The sequence below is a fragment of the Hyperolius riggenbachi genome, chromosome 2 (assembly GCF_040937935.1).
Source record: "Hyperolius riggenbachi isolate aHypRig1 chromosome 2, aHypRig1.pri, whole genome shotgun sequence".
Taxonomy (NCBI): Eukaryota; Metazoa; Chordata; class Amphibia; order Anura; family Hyperoliidae; genus Hyperolius; species Hyperolius riggenbachi.
Window position 1 is genome coordinate 236278977 of NC_090647.1, and position 20063 is coordinate 236299039.

The window sequence follows — 20063 nt, forward strand, 5'->3', positions numbered from 1 at the left end:
AGGACCCCTGCATGATTTGTGTAGTTTCTTCATAAAGGCCAAAAGTATGCTTTTATGCTGATGAACAAAGCTAATTGAAGTTAATTCACTGGCTGAGGTAACTTTCACATAAATGGAGAAACTATGAGCTTATGTCTCATATGATCCTTATTTTTCATTCTACTGCACAGCCTGAGTTTTACATTGGACACAGTGGGATTTCATGTAAGGGCATAGAAACACTGAAGATGACTTTTCGATCCATTTTCATTTTTAAAAAACACATTCCCAGTGGCTCACATTAAAATCGCAGCAATTTTGATTTTCAAAAAAATGCAATTGTTGCAATTTTGACACAATTTTGACTGGGATTTTAATGCAAGTTAATGGGAGTGCGTTTTTAAAAATGAAAGCGGTTCGAAAAGCACTCTGCAGTGTGTCTCTGTCCTAATTCAGGGTGCTTTGACATCACATTTGTGCAGTAGCTTGAATGCCATTTTCGGTAGGTGCACCGTGTGTACCTACGGTAATTCACAAGTAATCAAGTGTTTTCATGTCCCTGAGGTTGAGATAAAGTAACCTCCTGTGAAACACTCACTTTACATGGTAGAAGGTTACAAAAGGCATACAAACACATTGGTAATGTCACTAAATGGTCTCTCTACACCTGTGTGTGTATGCCGTGGGGATGGGCTGGGGGGGGTATTATGGTAGAATCTCAGAGACGCCTTTAAGATTAGGTGGAGTTTACTGCAATTCATAAAAACATGAAATTAGGTCCAAAATGGCCAGCAATTTTACAAGGTTTTCAGTAAGCACATTTTTGGGCAATTTGATGTGAGTTCATACCTTAAGATTTCTCTCACTAGTCCATACATTACACTACAGCAGTTGGCAGCATATTCTCCCCAGGTCTCGAGATGTAATTACATTAACTACATCTCCCAGCATGCATTGTAGTGGACAGGGATTAGCAATATTGCTGCGGCCACCACTTCACTCCATAATATGGAGGACCATATAGACATGGGGGGGGGCAGGGAGAAGCTCCTGAAGGTGATTAAATGCTTCCTACCCCCCCCCCCCCAGTTCCTTTAGGTGGAGGTATGTTTTATAGATTTTTGATTCCCCCTGTTCAGATACCTTTAAGTTTTTTAGCCGATACTCTCAGTCTTCTGGCTAGTGATTCATGTGTTTCTTATCCGTATTTTACATCAATGATATGTTTTGGGTTTTTTTTAAACTTATTTACAACATCTTTGCAAATTATTTAAAGAAGTAGTACTATGGGTGTTTTATCCTCTTGTCCATCAATAAATGAGCAAACTCTTTGCTGGATTTCCTTGGTTAATTATCTGCGTGCCATTCCATCCCTTCTCCCCTTTTGTGGGGTTTTCTTGTACTACAACACCACACTGGAATATTTGTGTATTATTATTGTTAGGCAACCCAATGGCATTGAGTCTGCCCAAAGCTATGACTCTGCCCAGGAGTCTAACCTAAATGGAGACAGGGCTATTCTCCAAGCACATTCAATTTTATCTTTGTGTAGTTCTTTTCACCTAACAGTTGCTCTGAGAGAGTACAGTAGAAGCACACTTTCAACTAATAGAGCATGAAAAGACATGGTTTGCATTGCAGAATAATGAACAGGCCTTTGTTTTTCATAATATTAAGAAAAACTTGTGTTGCAAATAGTTTGTGGTCTATTATAAACACAAGTACGCCTTTTTTTCTGTCCACTTGTGTCTACATACTTCTGGCCTAATAATAGCACTAGAATGTCATCAGGGTCTGGCTGAGGAAAAGACAAACTAGAGTCATTCCTTGGATGAAACAACAATGTGTTGTAATTGTTTTGCCTTTAGTTTTCTTGGTTTATTAACATTACTGTAATTTTTTCAAGAGAAAAAGTTGTATATTTAATCAACCACACCAACAGATTCTTATCAAGACTTTATTAAAAAAAAATCAGATTAGTACTCAATATGTTTCAGAAATATGGAAGATATGGGAGATTTTCCTCCCATATCTTCCATATTGTATCTCCTTCCATATCTTCCAGAATTGTATCATACCATATCATAGACTTAATCAAATATACAGGCACATTCCAGTAATCCATTTCAGGGTAGGAAAACACTAGGCAGAATCGCATATGCTTTTTCCACTATGTGCTATGGAAAATGCCTTTGGGATTCTGCCTAGTGTGTCCCTACCCTCAGGCATGGCTCCACCCTCCAAAAGACCTATACATGCCTAAGTAGCACATTCATGGTGGAGATGCTCAACCACCATATCTGTGAAAATGGCTACGATGCCTAGGTAACACTTAGGTGTATTCAATAACCTTTGTGGTGCACTGCTTATAACACACAAAAAGGATAGCAGGAAATACACATATAGAATAAGTGTGCAATGAATACAATGCATACATTGCTCCTATTATGTGTGTTTTTGGCTGGCCTAGGCAGTAGGCAATTTGTGTAATTTTCACTAAACATTACATGTGTTATCAACACAACCTAAAAGTTATTGAATAAATCCTATTGTCTCTTTCAATACCCCAATACCGCCTATAAACCATGCAACAGCAATTCACCCCAAAAATAATCCCCACTTATGTACTATATAAAATCACTATTAATGCACAATATCATTTTTAACAGGAAATGTGAACTTAAATATGCTAAAATATGTAGTTGTACTATTTTGCTAACTTTACCTTGACATGATATGAACTCGTAAGTAAAGATTAAAAAAATACAGAATCAAGTAAAAATGAACAGCTTGAAATATATTTTATTTTGAAGACAGAAACAAAATCTCTAGGCACAGTATTAGGCATTATCGAGGACACAGAGGCAATAGGTTAGTGTATACTGTTCTGTACAAAAATACAGTCTGAATAAATTACATTGCTATGTTATAAGGTTGGATTCCACTTACCAGTCAGTTCATTGCATGTTTAATATCATATAGTTACATGCTATTCCATTTACATATATATTACGTTTTGTATTAAACACATACATCTTCCTATATTTACTTATTAAATTGTCATTACAAAAACGTAACATAGTTGTGCAAGTGTTTGAAGCTAGTTACAGTATTTAATATTGGCACATAAACGTTATGTCCTAAAACAAAGAATAAATAAAGTAGCCCTCCTGCCATTGTCACGACAGATTGGGTATACTTTTTAAAGAACAAAAAATATCGAAATAAGAAACGAATGTGTTTTACAAACTTGTGACTTAAAACAGGTACAAGACTAAAAAGCACACCAACTGGTAGACTTGGAAGTAGACATAAACCAAATCTAATATACTGCAGAGAGAGAATGACTTGTCCATGGTAGGTAGCCTTATTGGCCACCTTTGTTGCATACAATCTAGGTCCCATCTATATAAAGTGACTTTTTTATGAACTATTGTAAAAAATAATATGGAAACATTTGTTTTCTTTAAGGACATACTACATGTTTGAAAAACTAAGTAACAATTGAATGTGAAACATAACAAAGTGCTGAAGTAAGAAAAACACACAACTGAAAAAATAGTAGTGGGCTGTAAAAGAGGCAGGCACAACATCATACCTACATACATCATACATACATAATGGCATTTACAACTTCTGTGAGTATATATATATATATATATATATATATATATATATATATATATATATATATATATATATAACATTTTTCAAAATGGACTCATGCTAGTGTGACCAACCCACATATTGACTTTGAGTTTGTTTGCTCAGTGTGCTTCTAAAAATGTTATTTGGGCATTCATTTATTTGCATTCATTCCCGTCTGTATGTCTTATGCAAGTTCCTTGTGACAGCATCTGTACTTTCTAGTTCAGCTTTTATGCAGATTTTTCAATGTTTGCTTGTCAGACTCACTTTACTATACATGCAGATACCTACTGTATGTACGAGAACCTTGCTGTCTACAATATATATCTAATACACTAAAAATAAAAACAAATTGGAAAGCAAGCAATGCATTTAAATGAAAATTTCTTGGTGAAACAGCCGAAGAATGTAATGTATTTGCTAAATCTCACATAAACAAAGCTTTATACATATATCAGGTTTATGACCCTTTTTACTTACAGCACTTTCTTAGAGGAGCATTATGTTCCTCTGTGTTCTTGGAAAATGGTTTATTATACCAACAAATATATTGCAGTTATCTTTAGCATTGTGTAAATAACACAGTCATTCATAAGAGCTGATTTGAGGATGAGTTTTATTTCTTTAGTGTTGTTAAATTACATTTTTAAAGTGCTTTACATGGTATTAGAATGATTACATTTGGTTTGGATTACGTGTTTAAAATAAAATGTATATAAAATGTGATTATTTTTTACTGTGTACAAACTGCACTAATATACAGTACACTGAATTAAAGGGGAATATAACCCTGCATTTCAACTTTGCTCTAAAACATTATTTACAGCATATTATATGCAAAAAGCATTTTTTTTTTACTAGACCAGCATTGGAAGGGTTAAACACAGAGGTTTTAAGTTCCGTGCAGACGTTCAGATAGTTACATTCTATTTAGTTATATGTATATATTTAGAAATGTTACACGCTCTTTGGCTGTCCTCCAACTCCTTCTCAGTGAGAGAGATGAGTCACAATAAACACTTAGATACATTTATGTAAACAAAAAGTATCTAACTCAAGTTCGGATGCGTCTGCAGAAATCTCCAGGGACTTTAAAGCCCTGTGTAACCCTTCCAATGCTGGTCTAGTAAAAAAAAAATGCTGGTTGCATATAATGTACTGTAAATAATGTTTTAGAGCAAAGTTGAAATGCAGGGTTATATTCCGCTTTAAGGGTAATTTTAAAAAAAAACGTCTTAAAGAAAACCTGTAACATCAAAAAGTTCCCCTGGGGAGTACTCACCTCGGGAGGGGGAAGCCTCAGGGTCCCAATGAGGCTTCCCACGCCGTCCTCTGTCCCATAGGGGTCTCGCTGCAGCCCTCCAAACAGCAGCGATGTAAATATTTACCTTCCCGGCTCCTGCGCAGGCACTGTGGCAGCTCTCGGCTCCGAATTAGGTGTAAATACCCGATCATCGTCGGGTCTGCTCTACTGCGCAGGTGCAAGTCTCAGGTGCCTGCGCAGTAGAGCGGACGTGACTGAGATTGGGTATTTCCGTCTACTTTGGAGCCGAAAGCCGCAACAGTGCCCCCGCTGGAGCCTGGAAAGGTAAATATTGAACAAGCTGTCGGATCCGTCGGGCTGCTGTTTGGAGGGCTGCAGCGAGTCCCCCGTGGGAAAGAGGACAGCGTGGGAAGCCTCATTGACCCTGAGGCTTCCCCCTCCCGAGGTGAGTACCCCCCAGGGGAACTTTTTGATGTTACAGTGTCTCTTTAATTAAAAAACAAAAAACAAAAGTGGGTTGGATGAAAGCATTTTTTGTTTGTTTGGGTGAGCCCAACTATTGCAATTCACAACAGAAGCTAGTAATGTGATTTATTAATTTTACTACTTGATATCACCCCTCAGTCATCGGGTTAGCATAGTACAGTGTTGAAGTTACGCATTTGTAAACTGTGTTTTCCAAAAATGTCTATAAAACCTTCATAGGGGCTAAATGTTTAACTCTGACTTTAGTAAGGTATTTTAACAGGTGGTTGTGTTTATTTGCATCTATCCTACAATAATATCTAAAGCTTAACAGGATTTCAAACATTTTCAACTGCACCACAAAACTAGATTTCCTTGAAAGTTGGAGAAGAGACAGAATTGCATGTTGCATTGTTGTGATTGCAGATTTCTTATGATAATGACCAATTTCCAGCTTTCATTTCTCATACTTTTGTAGAAAATATGCATATATATTGTTATGAATAAGTGTAAAGAAAGTGGAGAAAAGTGGTGTGTGTGTGTGTGTGGTTGTGTGGTTGTGTGTGTGTGTGTGTGTGTGTGTGTGCGTGCGTGCGTGCGTGCGTGCGTGCGCGTGCGTGCGTGTGCTTGTGTGATATATTTAGCAATTCTACTTCCACAAATCCCAATAAGTATCCAATGGATAGGTTTATACAGCACTTATTACTCATAAATGAAAAGCATTGCTTGTATATCCTGAAGATGATTTGATGTCTATATTTGCTGTACACATACATAGTTCAGTAAGCCATAAGTTGAATTTCATAATACTTTTAGAGACTGGAGGGAGTGAAATGAAATAAATTGTGCTTTCCCTCACAATATAGGGAGTTTATTAAATCAACAACACTAAGTGTAGGTGTCTTACGTGGCAGAAGTGTAGAGAAAAACACTTTTTTTCACATTGGTTTGATACCAATCTGCCATCAATATACTGTCAGTTGCATCATTTTCTATTTACAACTACTGTGCAAGACATTTTCACATCCCATTCCACAGCAATCCACAGTAGATCAAAAAAATGCAAATTACAATACAACAACAGTATCCCCCCCCCCCACACACACACACACAGAGTGCGGCGGGTGTCATCAGAAGTAAGTATAAACCATAACTTTTAAGGATTTTAGGGAGGGGTCACACTTGTCTGTCACTTTTCTGTGGACATTTTTATGCTTGTGTTTTCTGCACACCTAGTGCGTTTGTATGTAGACAACATACACCATGTGCAGAATTATTTAAGTGTGAGGCAGGCATTGTTTAACATTAATTCTTACTTATCAGTTTAAATGCATTTTGCTCTACAGAAAAAGTGCATGAAAAAAGTGTGATGTTTAATGGCTAAGAACAAAGACTATCTTATGGCAATAAAAATGTCGACGCAAAGAATTTCAATCAACAATAGATTTCATTGTTAATTGTACTTGTTCATATTAACATTTTATAGTTATGTAATAATGTTTGTTCTTAAGGTTTAAAAGTTATGCTTATCAATCTACAGTACGGACCATGTTGTTCAATTTCAAAAATATCTCAAATTGATCAGGGCTGGATTTAGGCCAAGGCCACCTAGGCCATGGCCTAGGGCACTACAGGAGCAAGGGCACCAAAGCAGCAGGCTAAACTGGTGCAGCATTTGCAAGCTTGCTTGGAGACGAGTGAGAAAATGAGTGACACTGATGACTGTTGCGGTGTGAAGGTGAGCTAGCTACCTATACTGAAAGGTGGGAAAAGGAGGGATTAAAAGACATCTGACTAACTATACTGGAGGGAAGGGGGGATGCGTCATCTTTCTACCTATAATGCACTGGAGGGAAGGGGGAGTGGTCATCTCATTACCTATACTGAAGGGGGGCGGCTGGTGACAGTGGCCTTGGGAGGTAAAGAGTACAACTCTGGCCCTGAAATTGATGTTTAATGGTGTTCTGTGCTGCCAGATGCACAGTGATGTCCAGCGGCTGAAGTCAGAAGGATGCCAAAAACCCACGTACACTAGCTTCAAGAGCAGCTTTACCTGGCCATCTGCAATCTTGCCCTTACATTACATTCCCGTAATAATGCATACAATGAGACAGGCAGATGCACTGAAATGTAGGAGAACACAAGGTTTCAATACACAAACAGTTTTTTTTTATGTCAGAACCTCTCCAATGAGCTTGATTGATGCAGACAAAAAGAAAGAAGAAAGCACTGCAAGCAAAGCTATTTCCAAATTCGTCTCTGTTGAATTTTATGGATAGCTAAGTGGGGATAGCATCTTTGTTTTTTGTATAGAGAATAGGAGTTTGTCTATATTGACTTGCCATTCATAGGGCTTGATTCATCGATCTGCACTGCTAAAACTTAATAAGAGGAGTGCAGGCACATGCTATGCTGCAGTAGTGCTGGTAACTTGCACACTCTCCTTGTAACTAACAGCTGCTCCATTTGTCCTGACATTGGCATTGATTCCTGTGGCTTTCTAGGAGGTGACTCGGGAGCTTTGATTGCCCCAATAGGCTGCCTGTCTCTTGATGAATCAAGCACTATGTTTCTTATTCCAGATTTCCCCTTTTTTAGGGGAACTTAGAAAGAGTGAGGAAGTAGAGATAGTCCTGTGCAACAAATAGATTTACCCAGCCATGTTTAATAAGCATGTCTGGACCATCCATGAAAAATCAATAGTCCGTAAGTTGACTGTTCTTTGAATAGATTCTTTATTTAAAGCTACTCTGCACTGCTATACAGGAATTAACATTATCTAAATAACATTTAGGTAAAAATTAAACATTTTCTTATTTGGCAGTATTATCACATTGCATTAAAGTACAAACGTAGGAACATTTCAGCTGGCATGAAAATACATTTTGAAAGCAAGAAACCAAAGGCTATCATATGTGCTGTATCTCACTTCATATATACTTATATATTCTACATGTTTATTCTTTAGAGGACTGCAAAAAGTAACTTCTGTGCTTCAGCATAAGTCAAGCGTGAAAATGATATACTGCAAGGCTTAATGTGCTGAGAAAAATGTAAGCTTTCTGTAAATGGAAAAATAGGTAGGGCTAACATGCAAGAAAAATAATAGGTTACAGGCACTTTTCATGCCACGTGCTTCAGATCAGTATTTCTGTACTTGTACATAAATATCCATATATTTTCAGCTTACGCTTAAAGCATATTAGGCCTCCCTAAGTGTCTGAAATAAGACCTGTGATTTCTCCTTATCAACCAGTCCTTATACATAGAATTTCAGATGATAGAGAAAATATGTTTAGCTTGTTCAAACACTACAGTTTCCAACACTCTAGTCTTAGAAATGTATCAAATGGTTTCCTGTACATGATTAGGAACATTTTCAGTGGCTAAAATGCAAAAGTCATTGTTAAAATTACAGCATTTTCTGGCGATTGATAGAACCCTTATGTATTGCAATACACATGGTTTTGAGTGATGAAGGCACAATACAAAATATTTAAACAGCATCAAGATGCCTAAATATAGATAAATATATGCCTTAGATGAAGCACTTTCTTGAGAACTGATACCAGGGTCTAATAACATTGGTGTATAAAGGATTAATATTCCTACGCTAGGCCATTATTAAAAAGTCTAACCAAAACTGTATTGAATCTAAAAAATGTTGTGTTGGGAAATGGCGAAGACATTGGATACCCTAATGATAGTGAGAAGTAAATTTGGCTGTTCTAATGGAAACAGTCTTTAAAATTTGCATATTTTTTAAAAGATGAAAACTAAATAGGATGTTAAATTTTCATGATAATGGGTATTTTTGTGAATATAAGGCAAGTTTTTATGAAAATGGGTTTAAACTCCACCCACTTGTTTACAATTCTCAAGTATGAGACTATTTAAACCCTGTGATCTTCCATAAGCATTGCCACTATGCCAAAATGTGTAGTGACAATAGGACAGCACGCATTTGACGCTGGCACTGTCCATCATGTACCTTTTCCTTACCACCACAATGCCCGAAAGCCCTGGCCAGGCTTTGAAAGTCAACAAGACCTGTTTGCAGCCATCAAAAACATGCTTAACACTTCAACTTATATAAATGTAAATGTTAGCGTTTGGGACCCTATTAAAAGTGTAATGCCCCATTTGAGCGCTTTTTCCTTCTCTATAGTGTAAAATGCTACTCTAATGGTTCCCCCAGTTACCAGAGTAAAAAAAAATTGGCAAATGTTGTTTTTCTTTTGGGGGTGGTAAATGCTACATTTTTGCATTTTTGATAACTGACAAAAGTGTTGTTTAAAAGGGATCTAATAAAATCAAGTGAACGGAAGTGTTCTTTAAAAAAACAGTTACAGCAGTTGGCGTGGTTCATGTAAACATTGCAGTAGTTCCCTCCATCTTGTTTTGGATGCAACTTGTAGTTTCCCGCATTGGCTGCATTCACGCAATTCCATGTACCCCCAAAGGCTAAAAACGCAACCACAGAACAGTAGGAACTGATGCGAACTGATGCTGAACAATTTTCAACATAGTTGCAGAAAAGCGTTTAGCTTTAGCTAAATGAGGAGCTGCCAGCTACGGGTGTGAACCAGCCCCTGGTGTGAGCAGTGAGTATGCACTGTGAGTCATAGTTTAGACTATGTATAAGCATGAAAGGGGGAAATATTTCCCTGGATTCATTTGAAACACTTAGATTGAACACTTTCACAAACTGTTCATGCTCCTGATCTAATGTGAATCCCAGTTTAGATAAATGATTTACTCAAAGTCAGTCAGTCAAAATGTACAGTTAATTAGTAATTAGCTTACAAATGTTAAGTGGACATTAAATATAAATATAAAGTTTATTAAAGGGAACCTAAACTGAGAAGGATATGGATTTTTCCTTTTAAAATAATACCGGTAGCCTGACTCTCCTGCTGATCCTGTGTCTCTAATGCTTTCAGCCACAGCCCCTGAACAAGCATGCAAATCAGGTGCTCTGACTGAAGTCAGACTGGATTGCTGCATGCTTGTTTCAGGTCTGTGATTCATCTACTACTGCAGCCAAAGAGATCAGCAGGTCTGCCAGGCAACTAGTATTGTTTACAAGGAAACATCCATATCCCTCTCAGTTTAGGTTCCCTTTAACTGAATCTATTTTTCTAGGACTATTATGCATACTGTGTGATCATATGTGCATATTGATTCACACTTACATGGAATTATATTGTTCCATTTACTGACTTTTACCTTCGCTGCAATCCGGCCAAATGATTTGACACAAAGCAACATTTGTAAGCTTTTGTAGACTGAATTACAGTATTTTTCAATCATATTCAGCCAGCACACAACACTTCCACATAAAACAAAAGCTTTATTATATTACAATTTAGACTGTATTGAAAATCACTCATATTTAGTGTGTTACTGTGTGTAACATTTTACAATGCTTGCTGACATTTAAATCACTACATAATCTGAGCTCTGGATACATGAAAGAAATGTTACAGCTGCATAGCAATTCCTGCAATCTTAGATCCTCTGGTTCTAATAATCTAGTCATACCCAGAATTAACCTGAAAACTTTTGGTCACAGAGCCTTCTGTCATGCTGCTCCTACATTATGGAATGCCTAGTCTCAGCATATTAGGACAGCTCCATCTCTGGATGTTTTTAAATCCAGACTGAAAAGCCACCTGTTCAGTTTGGCATTTGCAGAAATATAATTTTATCCTCTCTGTCAATACTTCATCCTACTACCAATTGCTGAATCTGAGAGAGTCTAAGCTCTTTTAGTCCTATTGGGAGAAAGGTGTTATAGAAATGTTGATGATAAAACAAAGACATTATTGTTAATCAATATACATAATAGGCTAAGTGCCTCAACCTTCAAGCAAGAAGAAGAAGTAGTGCCCTGCCCCCAGGGCCGGTCCTAGACTTTTCGCCCCCCCGCCCAGCCATGGGTGGGGGGCCGCAGAGCTGGAGGGGGTAGCGTGCAGGAAGGGGGTATTGGGCAGAGCGGCAGGGAGGGGGTCAGACCCCCCCCCTCCCTCACCTGGGTCCCACATCTGCGCTCCCCATCTAGCTTAACTTTAGCTGCAGCCGCCGCTATTACTAAGAGGCAGTGGGCGGGAATGACTCACCTCTGTCGTCACTTCCTGCAATGCCGTCCACTTACAATACAGTGGGTGGCATTGCAGGAAGTGACGACAGTGGAACGCACGCTGGAACGCGGAAGAGGTGAGTCATCCCCACCCACAGCCTCTTAGTAATAACGGCGGCTGCAGTTGAAGATAAGCTAGAGGGGGCGCGCAGATGGGGGACCCAGGGGAGGGAGGGGGTCCGACCCCCCTTCCCGCTACCCTCTTATGCGGCGTATCCGATAGTGTAATATATTTATACTAATATATTATACTATATGTCTGCACTTTTCTGAAAAAAGGGACCCTCCTTGGCCCCGAAACAATTGTTACTTGTGTTGACATATGCAATAAATCAGGACACTGCATTGGAATTTTAGGTGTGCTGATCGGACTTTATTGCTACTATTTGAACTGGTGGGTGTCGTGGCTTGTCACCTAGCTCAAGCACCCAGCACACGGGAAAGGTGTGCCACTACAGAACTGCTCGTGCTTATACTAATATATTGTTAGCCCAATTTTATAATACTGGTATACCACCTCCAGTATATACAGTATAAGCAGCTATTCTGTACCCATACTGATAATAAACTAGCTGCAGTGTGTGCTGGTCCCTGTTTATACTGTATACTCTGATTATAAGACCTTCCTTACTTTTTCTCTCTTGTAAATTAGGTGGCTGCACTGCTTATCTGCATCTCTGTTCCGATCTTATCATCAGTTTACTACATAGCAACTACAGAGTAGTGTACTAGCAAAGTATAATTTCTATGTGCACACCATAAGTCACATACAAACATTTTGCTAGTATTTCAAAACCAAACTGAAAACTACTAGTCTGTATTAGCGATAAAACCTTAGTTTAAATTAAATATTGCATCACACTTGAGTATAATTACACTAGCACTTTAAAGCAGCATGATATAGTGGACATACTGTGAATTGACAGTGATGACCTTTTGAAAGATTCCTACAGATACACTTAAGGATCAGGGGATTTTCTTCTGATTGGTGCTGTGTGGACTCTCCAACCTGCAACACCGATCAGGAAATAGCCAGGGTGATCATACTTCCCCCCTTTTTTCCCACTAGGGGGATGTCTTGCTGGGGGGGGGGGTCTGATCGCCGCCGGCTTGCTACGCTTTGCGGGGGGCTCTTCAAAGCCCCCCTCCGCAGCTTATCTACGCTCCCTCCCTCTCCCTCCCTACCTCTTCCTCCATGTATTGCGCAGGACGGATATCCATCCTGCGCATTGTAGGATAGGCTTCAGCCTATCATATGCCGGCGATCCCCGGCCAATCAGAGGCTGGGGATCGCCGATCTGCCTTACGGCACTGCTGCGCCCTCCGTGAACTGGCATGGAAAGGCTGCTCGTTCGAGCGGCCGTTTCCATGCTTTACCACTAACGACCCGCCGACGCCTATCGGCGTTAGGCGGTCGTTAAGTGGTTAAGTGTCTGTGCACCTTTTGTCCTTGGTGGGCTCTGTGCAGGCTGAGTGGGGGTCTTGGATAAAGTGCCTATTATTTATTTAAGTACCACTCACATCTTCTGCAGCACTTTACAGTGTGTAGTCAAGTCGCTGAATGTCCCTCCGATGATCAGAATCTAATCTAGTAAGAATCTAAACATAGTATAATATCCTTACTATAGTCTAAGGCTAAGTTTCAGTGGGAACCAGCAAATTAGAATGTGTAAAAAGACTAATAAAACAGGGTAATCTTTCCAATACATCAATAGTAAACGTCATTGAAAAAAATAATATAATAACATAGGTATCCGTGATGCAGAATAGGGATAATCAATGAGATGCAAATATTTCCCAGTTCATGCAGGGTTATGTAAATGTTGAATGCAAATGTATGCAGCTTGAAAATGGACCAACCAAGTCCCACTGGGGTTTAAAATGATTGGTCCACTTTCATATGTTTGCATACAAAACATAATCCTGCATGAACTCGAAAATATTTGCATCTCATTGATCATCCCTAATACAGAAGCTATTTTGTATTTTAATGTTGTTGTTAATTCAAGTGTTCAATAATCAATTAAGTTTTTTTCTTCTGAAGTGTAGATTTCTTTATAAGGGTCACTCCAGTAACAGAGAAAAACACAATTTGCTCCACATCAAATGTACATTGCAAAAAAAATAACTAAACTTTATTGTACCATATACCGTATATTACTTGTTGGTGATGGTGCAGAAACAGAACTTTCCAGTGTAAACCTATCTTTATATGGTAAGGGCTACCTGCAGACCATCAATTACTGTCTTTCAAACTTAACTCTTTTGTTCAGAATGGAAGACAAGTGGGTGAATGTAGGTCCATCAATATTCCTCATATCTCCCAATTTCAGCCTCCTTTTATTTCATGGATTCAAAAATAACATACTAAACGTAGCCACTAACAGTCCAATTTCTAGCACAAAATTGTTTGAGCGATTAGATAATTCTAATCAGATGTGATTGGATTGGTTGTAAATAATCTCCATTGATGGGCGCAATCAATTACGAATGATTATGGTCCGAATGGATTTTCATTGAACCAAAATTTGGATTTTCTTGTTAGTTGTGATAGATAAGAAGCAAAGATTAGTTTGTTGATGGTGTAAGAAATCTATTACGATATTTCACTTATAATCAGAACTATCTGATCGCACAAGCGATGTTTCACTAGAAATTTGACCGTTAGTGGCCACCTTAAGAATTGCATTATATACAAGGTAAGGTCACTATAGTACCTTGCGGAACCCACGCCAGTAAATGAATATACATGCTAGGCTAGTCTTTGTGAAAAAGAAAGACAGTAGTTGAATAATGCTTTTCATGTTCATCTACAGTCTAATGAGTGTAAAAGCCATGAGATAAGCTCAACAAGAAGGCATGCAAATCTGTACATTAACTGATTTACTTATATTTCCTACATTTTCTGAGATCTATATTTTGTATTGACATACGCCTTAAAACTAATATATTTATCTGCATTCAAAAATAAAATTCATTTATCAACATATGACTATTTTAGCTGAAAATAAACATTTTATTAAAAAAAACAAATATATTCTGGATTTAAATATTTGCATTTTTATTTGTAAAAATATCAATTGATAATTATAAAGTCTTGAGACTTCTTTCAAATAAATTCTTTTTAAACTGAGTTTATTATTTCAAGAGGAGGGAAATGGCATCAATTACCTAACTTTAATGAAGAGATCAGTATTCAAAAGAGAAAATGTCTTCCATTAATGGGTCAGTTCTAATTGGTGAAATCACTCTCACTCTCACCACTCTGCTGCTCGGACACCTTGATTATGGCCTCAGAGTTGTTTGGCCTTTTTCCAGCAGAACAAATCTAATCTCAGAAATGTGCTCATACCAATGTTCTTCCAAACTGGTGCTCTGATACAATCTAGTGGCTCTGAATGCTCTTTAGAGCCTTTTCAAAGCTATAAAACAGCAGATCAATGGGAATCCAAGTGGGGAGATATTTTCTTACTTGGGAGAGGTTTTTTTTTCCCAGCCTATGCTTATTCTGCTTGCCATCAAATTAGTGTCAGCCATCTCTCATATAAAGCCACTTGTGCAGTGCCTGAACATTGCAATTAGATCATGGGGAGGAACAGATTGACTATAGCTAGAGGCACGGCTTCATTCTCTCCATATTCACATAGAGAGTGGAAAGTGTCAATTAAAAAAATGCAAAAACTTCAAACAAAAGTGATGTAACTGCAACAACCATGGCATTTAAAGTTGCTACTGGGTCCTACAATAAACGTATCCTCTTAGCAAACCTCATCTTCCATGTCATATATTGTGCACCTTTGTTCATGGTCAGAAGCTAGTTTAGATTTACAGTACACAATGCAGAAGATGAGACTTGAACTAAAAAAAAAAAGCATAATCTTACATACAATATTAAAAACTAAGACCTTGTTCGCACTATAACCATTGCTGTACACCTTTTATCAATGTGTATAGTGTGCAATGCCCAAACACATCAGAAGAGCAGAGACTGTTTATTTTTTTCCCCTTATGCACTGCATGGCAGTGTGTTATTGTAATCTACTGCTGCATGCCTATTTGTCCAAACACAGTGCAGACCTATTCATTGTAAGTGAACGGCATCAGCACTGCAACAGACAGCAACAGAGAGCACTGCAGATGATGTGTGATGCATTGTAAATGCATGGTCACCTGCATTGTATAGTCTGAACAAAGCCTAATGGAAAGGTAATTTAATAGTGGTATTAACAGTGGAAAAACGAAAAACATGTAATAGCATGATGAAGGTATGGAGTATTACAGGAACCCTATTGGCCCTGGTATTCCATTTTTTTATCAATGATGAGAAATTGCAACTTAATTAACCATAATAACAGCACAATGCTCATTCAGGATATTGGGTCTCAAAAAGCAGCTCCTGGAGTCTTGGAGAGCAGATATTCATTGTTCATAATATTGCTTCTCGCTGTTACCTTGCATCTTGATTCTGTGAAACAGCCATCACATGGAGTCAGCATATCACACAGTTTTGTCATGCCACAGAGTAGCTGTTATTGAGAGAAAGTGCACTATAAAAAAAGGGCTAGTTATAGGGAGTGATTTACTAAAGGAGATATTCAGTGAAGAACACCAAACAATCCAATCAGATGTTGGGTAACTAAAAATAATAACAGTACTATTAGGAACTTCTCAGCATTGGTCTAGATGTTTGACGTAAGCAGAGTGAAACATTGTTGCTGTTCCCTGTATATCGTCTTTAGTAAATCAACAACCTGCTGTTAAAGTGAATCTGAACCCCAAATAAAACAAAAAAGCAGATACTCAACTAAGGAGAGGGAAGGCTCTGGGTCCTATAGAACAGTGTTCCCCAACTCTCTCCTCAAGGCCCACCTCCAGTAAATGTTTTTGCAGGAAACCACAAACATTCACAGGTGAGGTAATTAATGTCTCGCCAGAGCTAATTAACTACCTGTGTGGATTTCTACAAAAGATGCACTGTTGGTGGGCCTTGAGGACAGGGTTGGGGAACACAGCTAGAGCCTTCCCGTTCCTCTCCTCATCCTCTTGTTTCCCCCAGGCTCATCTGTTCAAATCAACCGCCGTGGGAGGTTTTGACAGTCTTAAGGAGCCTGAGTGCTCCCGAAGATAGGAGCACTCAGGCACTGTGCGCGTGCGATGCATGAGACACCGTGCTCGCGCATGCACAGTATGGAACGGCCCATCTTCAGGAGTGCTCCCAAAGACTTTGAAAGCCCACCTGCAGTGGAAGAGATCAGTCTCCAACTGATTGGTCACAGACTTCCTGGGGGGGGGGAGCAAGCGCAGGAACAGCAGGACGAGGAGAAGAACGGGAATGATCTATAGGACATAGAGCCTTTCCTTTCCTTAGGTATCTGTTTCTTTCTTTATTATTATTTATGCTTCAGACTCCCTTTAATTGTTTATTTATTTACTTTGGTACAATTGCATTTTTATGCAATCACATTCAATATTCTCTAGAATTAAACAAGACTAAATAGACCTTTTTTGTTTCTGGACACCAGCAACATACCATTCTTACAATAAAGGCCAGGAAGTTTTTTTTTTTTTCTCCTAGGAGTAATGCTGAATCTCAGTACCTGTGAAATTGCCACTAATGAGTAAGAAAAGTTTCACATTATTATAAGTTGTCACTGATCACATACTTTTCCTAGAATAAGCAATCACTGTGATTCTAAGTGAACAGCAGTGTACAAAGTATCTTCCAACTGATTAAAATTATATATGGAAAATGTAAGCACATCTATTCTGATTCACACATAAATTTGAGTAATTGGCTGCAGATCCCTACCATCAGTTAAACAGCATATAAAGCAGATTACATTAGGGGTCCTGTACTCTATCAGCACAATCAGCTTTCTAATTCAATTTATCTGTCTACACAAGGTTAATAATGTGTGAATATGAATTGGTGTATGTGTTAAAAATGGCTTGCGACGGTTAGCCATTTCATCAGCAACAAAGGTGAATTTAAGTTTCTTAATAAGCAGTGCACATGAGGTTTGGTCACATAATTTTACCAAAATCTGCATTCATAAAGAATACTGCCAAATACCATTCAATGTAACTCACAAATTATATTAATATTCTAAGTGATATAACAAATACATATCCTTCTTCAAAAAATAGTTACTCAAAAATGTAATGACCTACTATCTTTCTTTTTAGTCTTAGCTGTAGCCTGGCTATGTTATACAGTTCAATTCATTTTATTTTCATGGAAAACAGATGTCCATTTTATATATTCCAAACAAAGATGGTGTTTTGCCACTACTGATGAGTATATTTCAACAGATGTCCAAGGATGTGGCCGAACTGTGAAGTTTTTCTAGGTTGACTTATCTTTTTGCGGGAAACCCTTGATTGTGAAGATGTATGTAAATTATTCTGAAGTGAATAGCTGTGTTTTGCTATTATACTTTCAAAAGCAATTTTACATCCTCCAGGTTTCTTCAGGACCAAATCCAGCAATAGTATAACCTTTAGTTAAAGTCCACATGTCAGATTTGTTAGGGATTCTCCATCTGTGAAATCCCAATAGAATATAGCATCTGTTTCTCTTCTTATTCCATTTTGCAGTTTATAATTACACTTGTGTAGTTTTTGTTACTTCTTTTGAAGAAATAAGTTAATATTGTAACAGATTGCAGCAATTAGCTATGGAATTATTGATATTATTGATTACGGTAATTGTTTTCCTTTTATTCTGCAGTGCCTTTTATTCGTTTCGGATGTATGTAAAGCTAGGTATATTATTGGCAGCCGAAAATCAAAGGGATATCAGCTGAGCAGATTGCTTGATGCGCCACATGTCTTCTAGAAAAAGGAGATACAAAAACTCGAGTAAACCTATAGTTTTGTTAGTCCCCTTTGTACACCTAGTAGTAGTCCTCATAGTTCTTGGGGTTCAAGCAGTAAAGTATGGCACCTCCAAATGAAAATATTGTTGCTCCCCATGCTAATCCGTAGCCCCAGTTGAATTCATGGTATATTTTTAAAGTGACCGTCTCAATGAACTTAATCGGATACAGCACTAGTCCACAGACTTGAAGGACAACTAAAGGGAAAAAAAGAAAATAATAAGCAAATGATACAATTTGTAAATATACAAATATTCAAGAAAGATGGCTGTGAGGGATTTCACTTAAAAACTCATACAGAAAGATAATCCAATGATGTTTATCAGTTCTGCAAAGCCACGTGAAGACACATTTCAATGACATGTTATATGTAACATAATGAGATAAATATGTGTATGTCCAATCCTGCATAGAACATCCTTTGTGTTCCTTTTCGTCTGTTTTTCTAGCTGTAAGGGCTGGTTTACACTGAACGCTGATATGTTTTAACTGATCAGTTGTTCTGCAGCAGTGCATTGTGAAAAAGGTTAAAATGTATAGATGTGAACAGACCCATATGGAAGCATTTATATGTCCTTCACCTGGGCTGCACATCAGTTATAACTGACAGCAGCTGATTTAGTGTAAACCAGTCCTTATAATAAGAGTTAAGATTTCAGGGTTCTACTTGACAGTTTCTTTGCATTTTGAACAACATAATACTCAATGATAAAAAATTACAGGTGGCTGAGAAAAATATGTGTGAGAGCAGGTAACACATGAAATGCTGAGTAATCAAATATTTCTCTGTATGGGAGCTAAATATGCAGTATCATTCACCAGATACAATTTTAAACTTACATTTTTAACCTGTTACACCAAAATAAGACTGGGATGTCAGGAAAATCTAATTTAGGATTAGAGCTATAGATGCAATTGTTTAACTCATCGGTTTATTTTCACTTAAGGTTTTCTTTATCTAAGTAGTAGAAGCACACAGGCTGTCCAAGTTTACCAAAAGGATGAACTACATCCATTTAGACAGAATTAAGAGATTGCCGTGATTAACCTCTTCCAGACCTTGATGATTGAAATCTAAGCCTTATGTGTTGGCGCTTATTTCTGCCAGGGCGTAGATTTCAATCATACTCGTTGCGTGTCTCGTTGCTCTGACCGTTCGAGCTGCCGTTCGCAACACTGTACCTGCTCGCTCTGCTGTCACACTGACAGCAGAGCTTCCAGACCTCGGTCAGGAGCCAATATCATTGGCTCTTGACCCAATGATTGCTGTGAGCCAATAACAGCAATCACTGAGCAAAATAGGAATAGTACACCTCTGGCCCTTAAGGCCAGAGCCATCCGGTTTGAAAGTAGTTAAATTAAGAAAATAAATAAGAATAAACCTTTAACCAGAGGTTTTAAATAAAGACTGCATGAATTTTCTTATATAAGTTAAGTGCTTTGCAGAATGCATAGAACAATTCACATACATAACTGTCTCTCACATAATTTACTTTTCTTAAAATGTTATGGAGCAAAGGTTGAACTGGGCAGTGGGCATGCTTTTGGGTTGTGAAAAGAAACTGGAGTACTCACAGGAAATCCATTTCAACACAGGTAAAACACACAAACTCCATGCAGATAGTCACCTGGTTGGGATTCAAATGTAGGACTTTAGCAATGCAAAGCAAGCGTGCTGATTAACCAC

The 20063-nt window shown here is 38.0% G+C and overlaps 1 protein-coding gene across 1 annotated transcript in view; it reads right to left on the reverse strand.

Moving 5' to 3' along the window:
* Window positions 1-11637: 11637 nt before the first annotated feature.
* The window catches only part of TMEM47 (transmembrane protein 47), a 157411-nt gene continuing 148985 nt past the window's right edge, over window positions 11638-20063 (reverse strand). Inside the window, exon 3 of the mRNA XM_068268342.1 lies at window positions 11638-18573. Within this exon, the coding sequence (XP_068124443.1) occupies window positions 18395-18573 (179 nt within the window). The 3' untranslated portion in view covers window positions 11638-18394. The remainder of the gene's footprint in view (window positions 18574-20063) is intronic.